This window comes from Sabethes cyaneus, chromosome 1, assembly GCF_943734655.1.
Source record: "Sabethes cyaneus chromosome 1, idSabCyanKW18_F2, whole genome shotgun sequence".
Taxonomy (NCBI): domain Eukaryota; kingdom Metazoa; phylum Arthropoda; class Insecta; order Diptera; family Culicidae; genus Sabethes; species Sabethes cyaneus.
In genome coordinates this window covers 90,619,786-90,636,886 of record NC_071353.1, presented here as the reverse complement: position 1 = coordinate 90,636,886, position 17,101 = coordinate 90,619,786, and the positions used below count along the sequence as shown (strand labels likewise).

The following is a 17,101-nucleotide window of genomic DNA, read 5'->3' as shown; positions in this document are numbered from 1 at the left end:
AGTTTTTGATTCCTGCGTTTGCGTTTTGTTTGTTTACTTCACTCTAAGCTAATCGATGCGGCGAAAGTTGAAAGCTCTTTAAAAGCTCATTGATGTGACGAAAGTTTGATACTGTATTGCTGCTTTTTCGGAAATCGCTAGTACAACGAAATATGTGCGCAACCAAATATCTATTAAATAATTCCAAATTATACATTGGTAGCTTTTATGAACACGTAATGATCGATATTATCAGTCAATTTTTTTTTCCATTAGCAATTATGTTTTGCTGAGCGTTTGTTGATATACAGCAGATCGATAAATGGAATGACAAGTTTCAGGAAATTATAATAGCACTGGAAGCACTGATTACGTGGCGAAAGCGTGCTCTGCCAATACAGATGCATTTTTAAATACATTGGTAGACATTTATCCAGCCATCTTTGAGCCACTTTCGGTTTCCCCTTAAGTTTTCTAAATGTACGGTTTTTTATTACTGTCCGACGGAAGGACGGTATATAACATTGTAAATAATACCTTACTCGACGGAAGGACGGAGTAGTGGTGAAGTTTATCTTGATAACTATCCGACGGAAGGGCGGTTAGTTAAGTTTTCTAAGTATGATTATTTTACTATCCGACGGAAGGGCGGTTAGTAGATTTTCTTGAGAGTATCAATGCATTAACCGATGGAAGGACGGTGTAATGGGGGTATTAATAGTTAAAACTGTCAACCGACGGAAGGGCAGATCAGTAAAACTTTCTCGACGTAAGGGCGATGAAAAATATATTGCAGATTGCATCAAAAAACGCGAAATACAAGGAACTTGCAGACAAAATGCAAGTAAAATCCCAGCAGCGAGCTGTCATTGATTCATGTCAAATTTTTGCGAGCCGTCAAATTGGTGATTACTAAACAGTAGACGCAGAAGAAGAGTGAGATAATAGATACGTTTTGGGATCGTTTGATGGTTATTTCGAAATATACAACTGCAAATAATTCAACATATAGTGCAAAGTGACCTAAATTTAACAAGACATAAATTCATGTTACGAAAATTCGGTGCCACTATGTTTGTTTACCAAAAGCTGTCAGAGCTGTTGTGCTCGTATCCAGTGATGCTAAAGTTTCGAAAAACTTTGGAATAAAAAATTGCATTAATGTAACAAACATGCTCGCAGCATAATATGTGATGTTTTTAGATTCTATCACACAATTTTTGTTAAACATATTCTGAAAATAGAAAATAGCATGGAAACAATTTGATTGATATTGTTTGAAGAAGAAAAACGGCTGATAATATTCTCTATTATGAAGTACTTCAATGGCAATTTAGATCGCAGCACTGATTGCAGATCTTTGGCTGTTTCCTTGCAGTTGCTGTCCATTTAGTTGTTTCACTGCAACCTGCAATAATAAGAATTAAAGAAATCGATGGAAGGGCCGCTGCACCGTCAGTGCCATGAAGCGCGCCCGTACGGTTAACATTGACAAAAGCTAACCCGGTACGGTTAACATTGACAGAATCTTCCGCGACCGCGAAAGTTTTACTTCTCGGTGCGGTTTTTCGCAAAGTTTATTTTTCTTGCCATTTCATGGGCAAGCGAAAGCGTTTGCGTATGGATCATGACAAACATTGTACGTCGAATCGTGTGCTATGTGAGTTACCGTGATACATGTGTGAGAGGTTTCGCGCGCCACCTGAAACTTTCATAGAATTAACGTAAAGTCTCGCTCTGCTCTCTTTTTTCTCAGCAGCTAAGTAGGAATGTTCTAGTACTTCTTACTAAGAACAATTAAGAGGTGATATAAATACCGGCGACAACGCCGCGAAAAAAGGGGAGTTAAAATCCGTGTTAGAGTTAAGTTAGATAAAAGTTAAGAATTTCGTGGTACGTTAGGGGTAGATTCGCAGTTAAGAATTTGGTGTTAAGTTAGGGTTAGACTCGGGTTGAACTCGTGTTCGAAAGAAAAAATCAGAGGGGTTGTGTACAAGACACGACCGCATATATAGGTGACGCAGGACTACGTAAGTCTCTTTGTAGTGATAGTGGCATGTATTCATGCTTGTAATCATTCGATTCTTCTTGTATACATGCTATATGCAACTTATATACATGCTATATGCGTTGTATGTAACATTTATCAAAGTAGTAACATTGCATACGTTCAATTCTCAAAAGATTGTACATTTGAAAACAATTTAACAAAATCAAGAACACAAACTATTGCTTTCCTGCTACCTTACTGAAATTAAAGATTGTTTTTATTACCCATGGTTCCCCACGTTGAAGGGATTTTACCAATTCAATCCTATTTGATCAACAGCACATCTTTTCAATACACTTCTAATGAAACGGTCGGTAAGCTTGCGTATTCACGGGAAACTAGCAGTCATTGACTTTTCGTCGGAAAGCCCAATTTCGGAAGCAGCTTTTCGGCCTAAAAGCGGGATTGTGTTTATAAAAATGTATATACTGCATTTTTCTTGCCAATCTGAACACAGCGAATATATTTTCATAAACCGAAGTTTTGTTTCAAACAAAAAAACTGCTTTTGAAATTGGCAAAATCGATGATGACTAATTTCACCTTCATACAGAGTCGTACTATAACCGAACACTACAGCTGTAGCACATTTTTCCAACACAGATATCAAATTCGCCAAGGTTTAATCGTCTCGCAGTAAAGAATTTGCGATCTGTTGGGGCAACGAACTTGTGTCATTTTTTCTGGCACACTTCCCTAACACAGACATCAAATTGGACTAGGTTTAATCGCGTTCGTAAGAAATCTGTTGGCACGAGGGGGCTTTGTCACTCTTTCTGGCATTCTTCCCAAGCAAGGACATCAAAATGGTCTAGGTTTAACCGCGGTGTTAAGAAATTTTGTTGAAATGAGGGAACTTAGTCACTTGTTTTGGCTTACTTCCCAAGCACAGATATCAAATTGGTATAGGTTTAGATCATCGCAAAGAATCTTCCAACCAATCACGAAGCGAGAATTCTGGTATAACATAGGTTCATTATTTTCAATTTTTCAATAGTTCAACATCAAGAATTCATACTTTTCTTCATTTGGGTCAATTCTTAGAAGATTTTCCGATCGATTGGTGTAAGAATATTGAAAATCGATAGGAAAACCGCTGAGCTATTAGCGCTCAAAACCTTTCATTTTTCGTGACGCTCGCATTTTTTCGATTTTTTGGAATGACACCCTATCTCAAAACTTGCCGTAAGACGTAGTCCTACGTCAAAAGTTAAATTTCGTGTTACGTTATGGTTAGATTCGTTTCCGATTAGTCTCCATTAAATGTGACAGTAAAATTGATTCCAACCGAACACCTAGAAGTTTAAGGTAGTCGATAAGAAGGTGTGTATTTGCCTTTAGTTTAACTCCAGTTTAGAATAAAACACACTTACTGAAAATAAAGTTCCGGTTTAGTTTACATACTCCTCTTCCGTGGAGCTACAGGCCTATTGTAATTAAAACATTTCTTTTATATTATGCTAAAGATTAACTGACGGAAGGGCAGTCTAATCTACAAATTTAGTTTTGTTTAGTTTTGTTTAGCGAAACAATATTGAATATTGTTCCTTTTTTGTTGTGAAACCGACTTTAAAACCAAAATTGAAGGTATAAAAAAAGCATTAGAAAAATAATACTTTTCGACATTGATCGATTGTACAAAGTTTTCGTTGAGAGTAGTGAAGTCGGAGAATGTTGGTGATAATAATAATAATAATAATAATAATAATAATTAATGACGAAACTGATAAAGCGGTTCCGGTTGGTCTGCTCTGACAACACAGTCAATGCAAAATATACGACAACGGCGCTTCAATTGGAAAGACAGCTGCCAAGCGATACTATATTAAGGGGACATAAACGACAAAATTTTTTGAAAAAATCATTATTTTTTTATTTTAGGTGTTAATTCTGCAGTCTTTTCCGTTTATTTTGATACTAATTTTGTAATGATCCGACCACGGGAAATGACCGAAAAACGATCATATGCAGAAGCGTTCCAATTCGGCGTGGAACAACCACTTCGGAATAAAACGCCGCTCCTAAAAAACCACGATTTACAAACTTTATGTACCTTTTTCTCAGAAACTACACAATGTACATTTAGTTGATATTTTTTCTCATAATCATAAATCAAAAGTACTGACCACTATACAAGTTTTGGCACTTGGACCTAAATGGTACACTTTGAAAGTTGTACCAAGTCAAAATTGCAAATATCCCCGACTGACGGTATATATTTCGTTTGACTAGCACATAAGCTGTTGACTTATTTGACAAAATAAATTAATTTTTTTTTTTTTTTTTTTTTGAAACGATGGTTCTACAATTGATGAAGGGACGGTAGGGGAAAGAAATGAAAATTTTTTGGTGAAGGAGGGGAAGAGCGGAAAGGAAGGGGGGCATGCCCTGGCGGGTGTTGTGGGTTCGAATCCGGTTGTAATCTCATATTACAGCTTGGTTCGACTCATGCACCTACCAGCATTGGACAAAAGGTAGGAGTCAAAATGACTACTTGTCAAGCATAGCTACCAATACCCCCCCCCCTTCCTTTCCGCTCTTCCCCTCCTTCACCAAAAAGTTTTCATTTCTTTCCCCTACCGTCCCTTCATCAATTGTAGAACCATCGTTTCAAGAAAAAAAAAATATTAATATATATGTATGACCGCATTTCAAGGTCAAGACTAAAAACTTGAGATTAGTCTATATAAAATAAATTAAATTTACACACGCGACAAATCTGGCGACGATTTCGTTCGCGACGGTTAGAATTCATCGCGTTCGATAAGATGGGAAACTTACAATATACCACCTGTAAATTGCAGTTGTCTGCATTTTGTTTCATTTTTGGTGTGTTACAAAATTTAAAACTATTATAAAATTCAGAATAGAACACAAATTGTGCTGCGCATGTCCTAATAAGATGAATTACTGTAATACAATGAATGAAACTGTTAACTGTGATATTTGACAAAAAATCCTTGAATTTTAGCCATATGATTTACAGCCTTTCGATTTTCAACCTTTCGTAGGACACCCGACACTCAAAATAGGTCGGTTAGCGTATGCCATACCTGTGCAAATTTGAATATCGCAAAAGCCTCTGCCGATTTTTTAGTGAAAACTCCGCCTAAAATTGATAGTATCTGTGTATTATAGCAAGCGTCTCCCAATCCGAGCAAAAATGAACATAGAATTGCCACACTGGCAATTGGTGGTTTAAAATAACCAACCTCATTTGTGTCACCAAATGGGGCAGAATCAGGCAAATTTAAATATATGAGGAAATAACTCATTGCATGAATAATGAGACCAGCTATGATAATTGGCTCACGACCCCATATTATGGTTCGTTTACCCAACAAACCAAACACTACTCCTCCGAGAACTTCACCAACGCCAATGAATACGCCATTTAACCCAACTAGCTGTTTAGCTTGTTCTCCAAGTGCATTAGTAAATCCGATACTAGCTCCATAAACACCACTGAAGAATGATAATGCTAGACCTAAAAGAGAAAAATATAAATCAAAAAATGTAAGCTTGAAAATATATTCTAAAATAAGAAATTATAAAATATTGTTGTGTTTCAAACCAAATTTACTATTATATTAAGTATCTACTACGGTGGACTATATTTAAGCCCTGTATAGAGTTTCAAGCGAATAGAGTTTTCTAAAAATTCCATACCAAATGTTCAACTTTTGACAATTGATATAACTGATCTTGAGTTGATCTTCGCAATTGGGTAATTGATCTTGAGTGGACCTATTTAGCGATTTTTAAGAGCACCACTCTGACTCACTCTCCTGCTTAACCTATTTCCTCCCAGCGTTGCGAAAACGCAAGGAACTTCATTCGATTCTAGAGAAGGCCCTGTTTAAGATATCAACTAGGACCCTGAGAAACAAAGAAAGATTGGAAAAAAATTTAATCGATCTGTTTTTGCTCAAAGGTCAGATGTTACATGTAACATAATTACAGCTGTGACAAAACAACAGGTTTTGTTATTTTTCAGACAGTTAAGGAAAAATGCTCATAAAACTCGATTTCACCTCTATTTACGCCTAACCTATTAATCCGTGTTAGTAAGAATCGGTTGCTTGCCAAAAAACACTTTGTTTCATAATTCTGATTATGTTTGTAATTTTAAGATAGATTTTAAGCTTTGCGTTGCGAAAACGCAACGCTAGGAAGAAACGATACCGCCATCCGGGGTGAGATTGTGCCACGGGGGTGAGATTGGGCCAAAAACCAAAAATGTTTATTTGTGAAAATTTATTATATCTATAGAAACAGGTGACCTAAATTCAAAATGATGATGAAAATAACATATTTATTCATAACTTAGAATGGAACACAGATAATATTAGCAAACTATTTAGCCTAAACAGGGTTTCAAAGTTCACGATCAAAAATACTCGGAAATAACGCTTGTAAAAAATGTCCCCCATAAACCAACCCAAACAAGAAATCGCATCAACTTGCTATTTTGAAGGTATATAAACTAATCATTTACAATGTATTGAAAGGTTATTATGCGTTGGATAAGTTTTGATTACGAAAATAATATTTTTCGAAACTTTGTACTTTTCGAGCTTCACGAGGGTGAGATTGTGCCAAGTCATAATGATTGATCCAATTTGTGGATTTCACATACACAACAAAAATACGTCAGTATACACCAGTACGCTCACATTCTTTACTATTGAGCACAATATTTTGACAGATTAGATTGCATCATCCATTTTGGAGCATAGGTCTGCTAAATAATTAAAACTAATTTTTACTTTTTCTCTGAAAATTTCTGATGATTTGAATAAACACTTAAATATAAGACGAATATATTATACCACAGACAAACAGACGAGACACTCGCGTTAATTCCATCGTCCAATCAAAAACCACTCATTTTTCAAAAAAGCATGATTCGCAACATGGCCACACCGCGGCGCGCGGGTGTTGCTTCGAGTTTTCAATATAAAACCATACAAAAGTAAAAACCCTACAGCATAAAACCCTGCAAATGCAAGCTACTCCGCGACATGCATAACAGAGGGTGCTACTGTGCAAGCAAAATGTGTAGGACGATGGTTTTTAAAGGATTTTCTTCTATGTGTCATGTCAGTTTGTCAGTGATTATACCGTGTATAAACTGGCAGTTTTAAGGACGGGGGAGGGGGGTGGGATGGGCTACATGTTCTGCGGCCGCGGGTTCTCGAACAAAATAATGGTTACTTTTGTTAAATGATCAAATAGGTATGCCCTCTTAGGATACACCCCTTCATATATCTCTCCCTTGTAAACCCTAGAAACGCTACTGGCCATATAAAGGCTGTGCATTGACTATGAACTCAGTTTTCGTTATTTCAGACCTCCCCGGGTTATTTTCGTTCATACTATTTGTATGATGCGTTTTTTTTGGCCGACCCCCTGCCCCTGATAGTCCACTTAGTTCATGGACGGCCTCATATAAACTACTTTATACTGATATTTATATGTATTGTTTATAAATATGCTAACGTTCACTGTTTAGGTTTTTAGCTTAACTTTAAGTTCATACACTTCCAGTAAAATTAGGTTTCATTGTAACTAAACCATCTCTACGGTAGTTGTTAATTGAATAATTTAATACATATTGACAGGTTTGAAATCAACTTAGTTCCTTAATTGTGTGTATACTGAGCTAAAGAACAAAAACATATGCTTTTTTGGCACAATCTCGCCCCGGATGACGGTATTCAAAATTTGTAACGGGAACGTTTGTTTTCGTTCGTTCGCTGCAGGTGTTTCATTTGAAGTCGTTGCTTTTTAGTAAACAAATGAATGTAAATCTTATCTTTCGCTTGTTCAAAATATCCCGGAAAGATTATAAAAGTTTACAAAACACAGAATTCGCAGCTTCAAACACTGATGGCAGATGGAGCAGCCGTTGTGAGCGTAATAAAATCGTTAAACTAACTTTGTCTCCGGAATATCTGGAGGAATTGAGTGACAGCAACGACAGTTTCATGGACCCAAATTTAATGTTACATCCTTTCCGGCTGATAAACGGCTGGATAATGCGGAATATAGACCCCATAGTGGTCGTAAGCCTCTTATCCAGCAACTCCGATCCCGACCTCCTCGTGGTACCAGCCGGAATACGAGCAACCTTTGCGGAGATCGGATAACCAACCCCGGTGGAAACTAAAGTCGTATACTAACCGGGGAGGAGGTATAGTGAGTCTCGGCACTATAAGCTGGCAGCCCCTTCACGAGACTCGGTAGTGTTGCCCCAGTACGGCTACACACCTAAATTAAACTTAAACTAACAACATTCAAGCATATTCGGAGCGGAATATTCGGCATCGACCTAGGCGACGGAACAAGGACGACGAATGGAGACTCGGGACTTGGAACTGCAGATCGCTAACTTTCGCAGGTTGCGAGCGGGTGCTGATTGAACAGCTGGAACCCCGCAAACTCGGCATCGTAGCTTTGCAGGAAATCTATCGCAAAGGAGAGAAGGTTTGGAAGATCCGTGGCGGAAAGGCCCAGTTTTACCAGAGCGGTGGCGCTACCAACGAACTGGGAACGGGCTTTGTAGTGCTGGGCGGAATGCAGGATCGCGTGATAGACTGGAAGGCGATCAACGAGAGAATGTGTGTATTGAGGATAATGGGCCGTTTGTTCAATTATACCATCATTAACGTGCACTGCCCGCACGAAGGTAGACCCGACGATGAGAAAGAAGCGTTCTACGCGAGGCTTAAGGCAACGTACGACAGCTGCTCGTCACGGGACATCAAGATCGTCATCGGGGATATGAACGCCCAGGTCGGTAGAGAAGAAATGTATAGACCGGTGGTAGAATCCCATAGCCTGCACACCGACACAAACGATAACGGCCAACGATGTATAAATTTCGCAGCTTCCCGAGGCCTGGTGATCCGAAGCACCTTTTTCCCGCGCAATGATATCCACAAAGCCACCTGGAGATCACCTGACCAACGTGCAATGAACCAAATTGACCACGTTCTCATAGAGGGCCGGTTTTTCTCTAACATCACGAACGTACGCTCCCGTCGGGGTGCGGACATTGATTCTGACCATTACCTAGTAGCAGTACATGTGCGCTCAAAGCTGTCCACCGTATACCGGACACGTCAAAGCCGCCCTGCTCGGCTGAACATCAGGCAGCTAGATAACCCACAAGCTGCCGAGAACTACGCGCGAGTAATGAATGAGGCACTGCTTTCTTCCGAGGAGTTAGGCGCTTCAAACCTCGAAGACGGTTGGGGCAGAATACGCTCGGCCATCGGAGAGGCCGCTACCGCGGCACTAGGTATTGAGCCTCGGATTACACAAAATGATTGGTTTGATGGGGAATGCCAACAAGCCGTGAAGGAGAAAACAAATGCTTGGAAAAATTATCTAAGTATTGCCACTAGAGAGAGCCTGGCCAAATACCGACGAGCTAGGAACCAGTTGACCACGATCTTAAGGAGAAAAAAGATCGAATAGTGATGTCCTAGCACCTGATCTCCAAGAAGTCAAACGAGAAATCAGGCTGCTGAAGACCAATAAAGCCGCTGGGAAGACCGCCTACCGGCAGAGCTTTATAAACATGGCGGAGAAACGCTCTGCACTGGGTTATTTCGAGGATTTGGGAGGAAGAAAAGCTACCGGAGGAATGGATGGAAGGAGTGGATTGTCCCATCTACAAAAAGGGTGATCGGCTAGACTGCTGCAACTATCGTGATATTACGCTGGTAAACGCCGCCTACATGGTACTCTCTTAGATCGTGTTACGCCGGCTGTCACCGATAGCATAAGGTTTCGTAGGAAATTATCAGGCGGGTTTCATGGGGGCTCGCGCAACTACGGACCAAATTTTTACTATCCGACATCTTGCAGAAATGTCGGGAGTACAACGTGCCCACGCATCACATCTTTATTGATTTCAAAGCAGCATACGATTCAGTCGATCGAGACAAGCTATGGCAGATATTGCACGAATACGGTTTTCCGGACAAACTGACGCGACTGATCAAAGCTACATTGGATCGAGTGATGTGTTTCGTACGCATCTCTGGGACACTCTCGAGTCCCTTCGAGACGCGACGAGGGTTGAGACAAGGTGATGGTCTATCCTGCATGCTGTTCAACATCGCTCTTGAGGGGGCGATCCGACGAGCGGGCATCGAAACGAGAGGCACGATTTTTACCAAGAGTAGCCAACTTCTAGGCTTTGCAGATGACTTCGATATCATTGCCAGGAACTTTGCGACGGCGGAGGCAATCTACGCCAGATTGAAAACGGAGTCTAGGAGAATTGGGCTAAAAATAAATGCGTCAAAGATCAAATACATGAAAGGGAGAGGCTCAAAGGAACAAACGCGCGTCTCCCACGGACGGTAACCGTTAACGGCGACGAACTAGAACTGGTAGAGGAGTTCGTGTATTTGGGATCGCTGGTGACCGTGGACAACAACACTAGTAAGGAGATCCAGCGGCGCATCCAAGCGGGAAATCGGGCATACTTTGCCCTTCGTAAAACGCTGCGATCAGAAAGCATACGCCGCCGCACAAAGCTTACAATGTACAAAACCATTATTAGACCGGTAGTTCTTTATGGACTTGAAGCCGTGACGCTGCTTACGGAAGACATACGCGCTCTTGCCGTGTTTGAGCGGAAAGTGCTGCGGACGATATTTCGCGGAGTACAAACTGAAAGCGGAGAGTGGCGGAGGCGTATGAATCACGAGCTACAGGCACTGCTTGGGGAGACTCCCATCGTACATCTAGTGAAAGTTAGCAGGCTACGGTGGGCCGGACACGTCGTAAGGATGCCGGATGCCGGAATTTTGCCATGCCTGTGATGTGCAATGATAGTGCTGGCAACCTGCTCACCGACAAAAGGGCGGTAGCAGCCAGGTGGAAGGAGCACTTCCAGGCACTGTTGACTGGAGAGGTAAATGCGGAGATCAGCAGGGACAGGATAGGAATTGTAAGCGATGGTCAAGCTGTGGATCCACCAACACAGGAGGAGATTAAAAAGGCAATCAGTGAACTGAAAAACGGTAAGGCTGCTGGGAAGGACGGTATCCCGGCTGAACTTCAAAAAGCGGGGAGCGAGCGGCTGTACGAAGCAATCCACCGGATCATTATCAGGATCTAGGAGGAAGAACAAATGCCGGAGGAGTGGTTGGATGGCCTCATTTGCCCAATTTTCAAAAAGGGACATCGACTGGAGTGAAAAAACTATCGAGGAATTACATTGCTCAATTCTGCCTACAAGGTGCTTTCCCGTATCCTGTTCTGCAGACTGAGACCGTTAACGGAGTCCTTCGTCGGCGAGTACCAAGCTGGTTTTCGTGAGGGTCGCTCCACGATGGATCAGATGTTTAGTTTAGTTTAGTTTAGTTTAGTTTAATATTTTTTTTGAAACGATGATTCTACAATTGATGAAGGGACGGTAAGGGAAAGTAATGAAGAAGGATTTTTTCGGGAATGAAGGGGAAGGGTGGAAAGGAAGGGGGGGGGGTAATAGGTAGCTATGGTTAACAAGTTGTCGTTGTGACTCCTATCTTTTTGTCCAATGCTGGAAGGTGCATGGGTCGAACCAAGCTGTAATCACAGCTTTGATTACAACTTGGTTCGACCCATGCACCTTCCAGCATTGGACAAAAAGATAGGAGTCACAACGACAACTTGTTAACCATAGCTACCTATTACCCCCCCCCCCTTCCTTTCCACCCTTCCCCTTCATTCCCGAAAAAATCCTTCTTCATTACTTTCCGTTACCGTCCCTTCATCAATTGTAGAATCATCGTTTCAAAAAAAATATTAATATATGCCTGACCGCATTTCAAGGTCATGACTAAGGTCACGAGTTTGGTCAATAGTTTAGTTTAGTTTAGTTTCGTTTAGTTTAGTTTAGTTTAGTTTAGTTTAGTTTAGTTTAGTTTAGTTTAGTTTAGTTTAGTTTAGTTTAGTTTAGTTTAGTTTAGTTTAGTTTAGTTTAGTTTAGTTTAGTTTAGTTTAGTTTAGTTTAGTTTAGTTTAGTTTAGTTTAGTTTAGTTTAGTTTAGTTTAGTTTAGTTTAGTTTAGTTTAGTTTAGTTTAGTTTAGTTTAGTTTAGTTTAGTTTAGTTTAGTTTAGTTTAGTTTAGTTTAGTTTAGTTTAGTTTAGTTTAGTTTAGTTTAGTTTAGTTTAGTTTAGTTTAGTTTAGTTTAGTTTAGTTTAGTTTAGTTTAGTTTAGTTTAGTTTAGTTTAGTTTAGTTTAGTTTAGTTTAGTTTAGTTTAGTTTAGTTTAGTTTAGTTTAGTTTAGTTTAGTTTAGTTTAGTTTAGTTTAGTTTAGTTTAGTTTAGTTTAGTTTAGTTTAGTTTAGTTTAGTTTAGTTTAGTTTAGTTTAGTTTAGTTTAGTTTAGTTTAGTTTAGTTTAGTTTAGTTTAGTTTAGTTTAGTTTAGTTTAGTTTAGTTTAGTTTAGTTTAGTTTAGTTTAGTTTAGTTTAGTTTAGTTTAGTTTAGTTTAGTTTAGTTTAGTTTAGTTTAGTTTAGTTTAGTTTAGTTTAGTTTAGTTTAGTTTAGTTTAGTTTAGTTTAGTTTAGTTTAGTTTAGTTTAGTTTAGTTTAGTTTAGTTTAGTTTAGTTTAGTTTAGTTTAGTTTAGTTTAGTTTAGTTTAGTTTAGTTTAGTTTAGTTTAGTTTAGTTTAGTTTAGTTTAGTTTAGTTTAGTTTAGTTTAGTTTAGTTTAGTTTAGTTTAGTTTAGTTTAGTTTAGTTTAGTTTAGTTTAGTTTAGTTTAGTTTAGTTTAGTTTAGTTTAGTTTAGTTTAGTTTAGTTTAGTTTAGTTTAGTTTAGTTTAGTTTAGTTTAGTTTAGTTTAGTTTAGTTTAGTTTAGTTTAGTTTAGTTTAGTTTAGTTTAGTTTAGTTTAGTTTAGTTTAGTTTAGTTTAGTTTAGTTTAGTTTAGTTTAGTTTAGTTTAGTTTAGTTTAGTTTAGTTTAGTTTAGTTTAGTTTAGTTTAGTTTAGTTTAGTTTATTTGCTCACAAAAAACTTAAGACTACTGTCTTTTCTGTTCACGATTCGATCAGATGAAGTGTTATTACGAATTGAGTATTCGATTTAGTATAGAAAAACAAACTAACAAAAATTAATTTAAATTTAAAGGCTCTAAACACGCCTTCCTAAACTCTAATTTTGATTTGATTGTTTGAAACTCATTAGGTAGTTGTTTCCAGAAAGCAATTCCTCTAATGAGCAATGACTGATTATAATGCGACATCCTGTATCGTTGAAGCTGGTATTTCTGGCCTCTATTGCTTTTCATAGGTATCAGTTTGGAATATACATACTGCGGTATTTGTTTGTGAATAATCCGTGTAAAATCATCACAGACCAGTATTTAGTAAAATTATTCAGTGAGCAACCAATAAGTTCATGCTGCAAGTGAGTCACGCTTGAATATCGATTTAAACTGAATAAAAATCTAACACAGCAGTTAAGAGCGACTTTTAATCTATCGAAAGCGTACGCCGATACTTGACTAAGTACAAAATCACAAGCCGTTAAGTGAGGTAAAATAAGTGATTTGAAGAGCATTAATTTTGTTCTTGAGTTAAGTAAGAATGCACTTTGACGAAGAGAGCGAAGCGCAGCATATATTAATAACAAATAACAAATATTGTATTTGGGAGTTATTGAGCACAATACAAGGTTTCGCTGTAATCAGTGAGTCTTAGAAGCGTTAAGTTTGAGAGAATTTTTCTGTGCCCATTTTGCGATTTTGGCCAGATTTTCATTTATTAACTCTGCTTCTTGTTTCGTAAAGTTTGAAATATCGAAATAGATTTGCACATCATCAGCAAAAAGGTGAATTCTACAGTTATGTAAGTTTGCTGGCAGATCATTAATATATAAAGTGAACAATATAGGACTTAACACTGAACCTTGTGGCACACCGGAGACAATTGGTAGCGGCACCGAAAAATTATCTAGATAGAAAACCGATTGGTGTCTATTCGACAAATATGCATCAATTAGCGAAACTGAACTCTGACAGAAACCATACATCGAGCTTAATTTTGAACAAAGCGACTTGTGTGAAATGGTATCAAATGCTTTAGAAAAATCTAAAAGTAAAAGTATTGCACTACCCGCGGAATCGAGGACATATCCAATATCATCACAAATTTTGATCATGGCAGTTTTAGTACTATGACCAGGACGATACCCAGATTGATACGAAGATAATAAATTATTGCGCTGAATGTAGTTACATATTTGCATTTTTTAAATCTTTTCAAACGCTTTGGATAGAGAGCATAAAATACTCACAGGACGCAGATTTTCCAATGTTTTTAAATTTGATTTCTTTTTAATTGGAATAATCTTGGATTGTTTCCATGCTCTTGGGTAAATAGATGTCCGAATTATTTGGTTAAATATGTATAATATTGGTTTAAGTACTACTGGCAAAATGCTTTGATAAATTTGATGGGAATCTGATCCAAGCCTTCTGCATTCGATTTGATGTCATGTATAGCGTTCACAACATGATATTCCTCTATTTCCGTAAAAAAGAACGATTTCGATACAGTCAGCATTCGAGAACGTAAAGGCGGATCGAGTGAAAAATTTCCAGCGAAAAAAGCATTTATGGTATTGGCATTCAAATCACACTGATCATCGCTTATTTTGCTCTTGATCCCTAGGTTTTTGAGTTTCTTCCAAAGCTGCTTGGTGGTTAGATTTTGAGTAAGAAGACTGTTTAAATATGTTTTCTTGCCATTGTTTATCAGTTTTGTAACCTTATTTCTCCAACGCTTATATGCAGCACGATCTATATCACTATTAGAACATTTCCATTTCTCAAATGCCAGGTCCCGATCAATTATCGCTCTAGATATCTCTGCCGTAAACCATTGATTACACCTTGGCTTTTTTCGTATTTCTCTACGAGGAACACACGATTCAAGCATGTTTTTGATGTGGAGGCTAAAAATATCGACTAACATATCTGGGTTGTCTACCGTATAAAACGCGTTCCAGTCGATTTGATTGAACATGGAAATCAGCAACGAAGTATTCATACGACTATAATCTCGGTAGCATATTACTTCCTCAGTATTGGAAATGTCCACATCCACAGATGTTTACCCTGCGTCAGTTTCTAGACAAGCTCCGGGAGTACAATTTGCAGTCACACCATTTTTATTATTAGAACTTCATTGACTAGTTAATGGGAAAATTGATAAAATTAACCGGGATTGCACGTAAACTGGTTAGTATGAGTGCGAGTTACCAACAATTCACGTGAATGTTACATGAAAAGTGTGATGGATGAGAATTACCTATGTTTTCACGTAAACTTGACGTGCTGATTTTTTTTGAGTGTAGTGTCGGAAGTAGTATAAAATTAAACATGGATTTCATATGAAATTACCTGTATATATAAAGGGCACAGTCAGTAGCAAAATATTTTTTGTAACAAATAGATGTGTCGCACTAACAAATGCTTGCTTGGGGGTTTGTTGTACATCTGGTATTTCGTCTTCTAATATAACTGAGGCCTCGTTTTGTGGTTTCAGGGTACACAATGATGCTATACCTGTTATTGTAACACCAATCATTATTGCAAACACAAGCACTCTTGTTTCCTTGTCGATATGGGTTTTGTCTTGAAAAAGATAGAATACCAGTAAATTTCCGAAAAACATGCTGCAAATAAAAAAAGAGCTGTTTAGCAGATGTTAGGTAATTTATTCATGCACGTATCGTAAAATCAAATGAATATCGTTATTGTTACATAATCGAACAACAAATAAAAACACACAAAAACCCGAGTTAATCTACCTAGCAATGAAAGGAACCTTTGCTATACCATCATTATATGGAAAAGTTCAACGAACATTGTGTTATCAGGTGCGCAAAAACTAGTAAAAATAGTGTCTAAAAAAAGCTTAGTCGCAGAAAAAGGTCTATGTCAACCCGCTTAGGCGCGTCCGGCAGAAATCGAACAAGAATCTGGCAGCGAAAAACTTTTTCTGCCAGACATTCTGCCGGATTTCTGGCCGCCGTCACCCGTGAAAATTAGAAATACTCACAGTAAGAGATACGCGGAAACTAAAGCCAACGATTTGGCATCAGTGTACAAAAACTGCCAGCACTTGCTGCGGAGCAAACTGTTGTAGCAGTGTGACTTGATTGTTTTCATCATGATCCGTTTCTGTTTTGTTTACATCAATTTTGCACAATAGAGCGATATATCTTTCAACTTAATCAGTGTAAAATGCATTGCAAAGCTTTATACACACTGTGTCCGAGTATAATATTCAAGGTGCGTGACAATGGCCGGTTAAGGCCCTAACCCAGCGAGGTTAAGGTGCCGAACAAAGGCGCATTCGACTTTGCGCGACTCCGTATAGCCACTAATATGGGAGCGGGAACTCTTGTCCCTACCTCCACGCGGTACCGGCCGGGACGCAACTGGGCCTAGGGTCGACCAAATACCAGTCTTTGGTTGCACCCTCAGTTGTGTGCTAACAGGGAAAGGGGGGCACGTTGTGCCTGAGGGTAGCGTGGCGTAGTGGTGTAAAGAGGCGAGCGGGGCTCAACCCCTATAAGCCAGCTGCGGACGCCGTAGCGTCCTGTTAGAGCTCAGGACTTTAAGCAAAAAAGCCGGGTCAGGAGTGCCATGGGCACATTAGTATCGGTTCCAGGAAGATCCTAATTATGGTGTACTGGACGGGCGGGAATAAACGTTTGGATTCGGCGCTATAGGGCTGACGGCTGTGCTATTCTACTACCTTAGGTAAGGAAGGGTGGTACCTTCCCGAAACGGCGAGTAGGCTAATGGTACAGTTGCCTTCCGTCCCGTTAAAACCGTGGCTGGTCTCTAGGTACGTTCAAAGCTCGTCACTCACGTCAAAGTGCGGTGGTGTAGGCTCAGATGATACATTCCTGACTAACGCTGATCGGATGCTGACATCCCTGCCCCCATGAAGGGTAGGGGGGAGTGTCACTAGCCATGGCCTCTCTGCTTGCATAGATCACCATGGGATCGTTAAGGCGACTACACAATTACGAGTGGAGATAGCGGCCTAGAGTTG

At 39.0% G+C, this 17,101-nt stretch overlaps 1 protein-coding gene across 1 annotated transcript in view; it reads right to left on the bottom strand.

The window, feature by feature from the left end:
* Nucleotides 1-17,101, bottom strand: part of LOC128745929 (UNC93-like protein MFSD11) — a 601,073-nt gene that overhangs the window by 86,953 nt on the left and 497,019 nt on the right. The window contains exons 5-6 of the mRNA XM_053842991.1: nt 15,436-15,710; nt 5,082-5,515 (exon numbers count right to left, since the gene is read on the bottom strand). Of these exons, the coding sequence (XP_053698966.1) occupies nt 5,082-5,515; nt 15,436-15,710 (709 nt within the window). The remainder of the gene's footprint in view (nt 1-5,081; nt 5,516-15,435; nt 15,711-17,101) is intronic.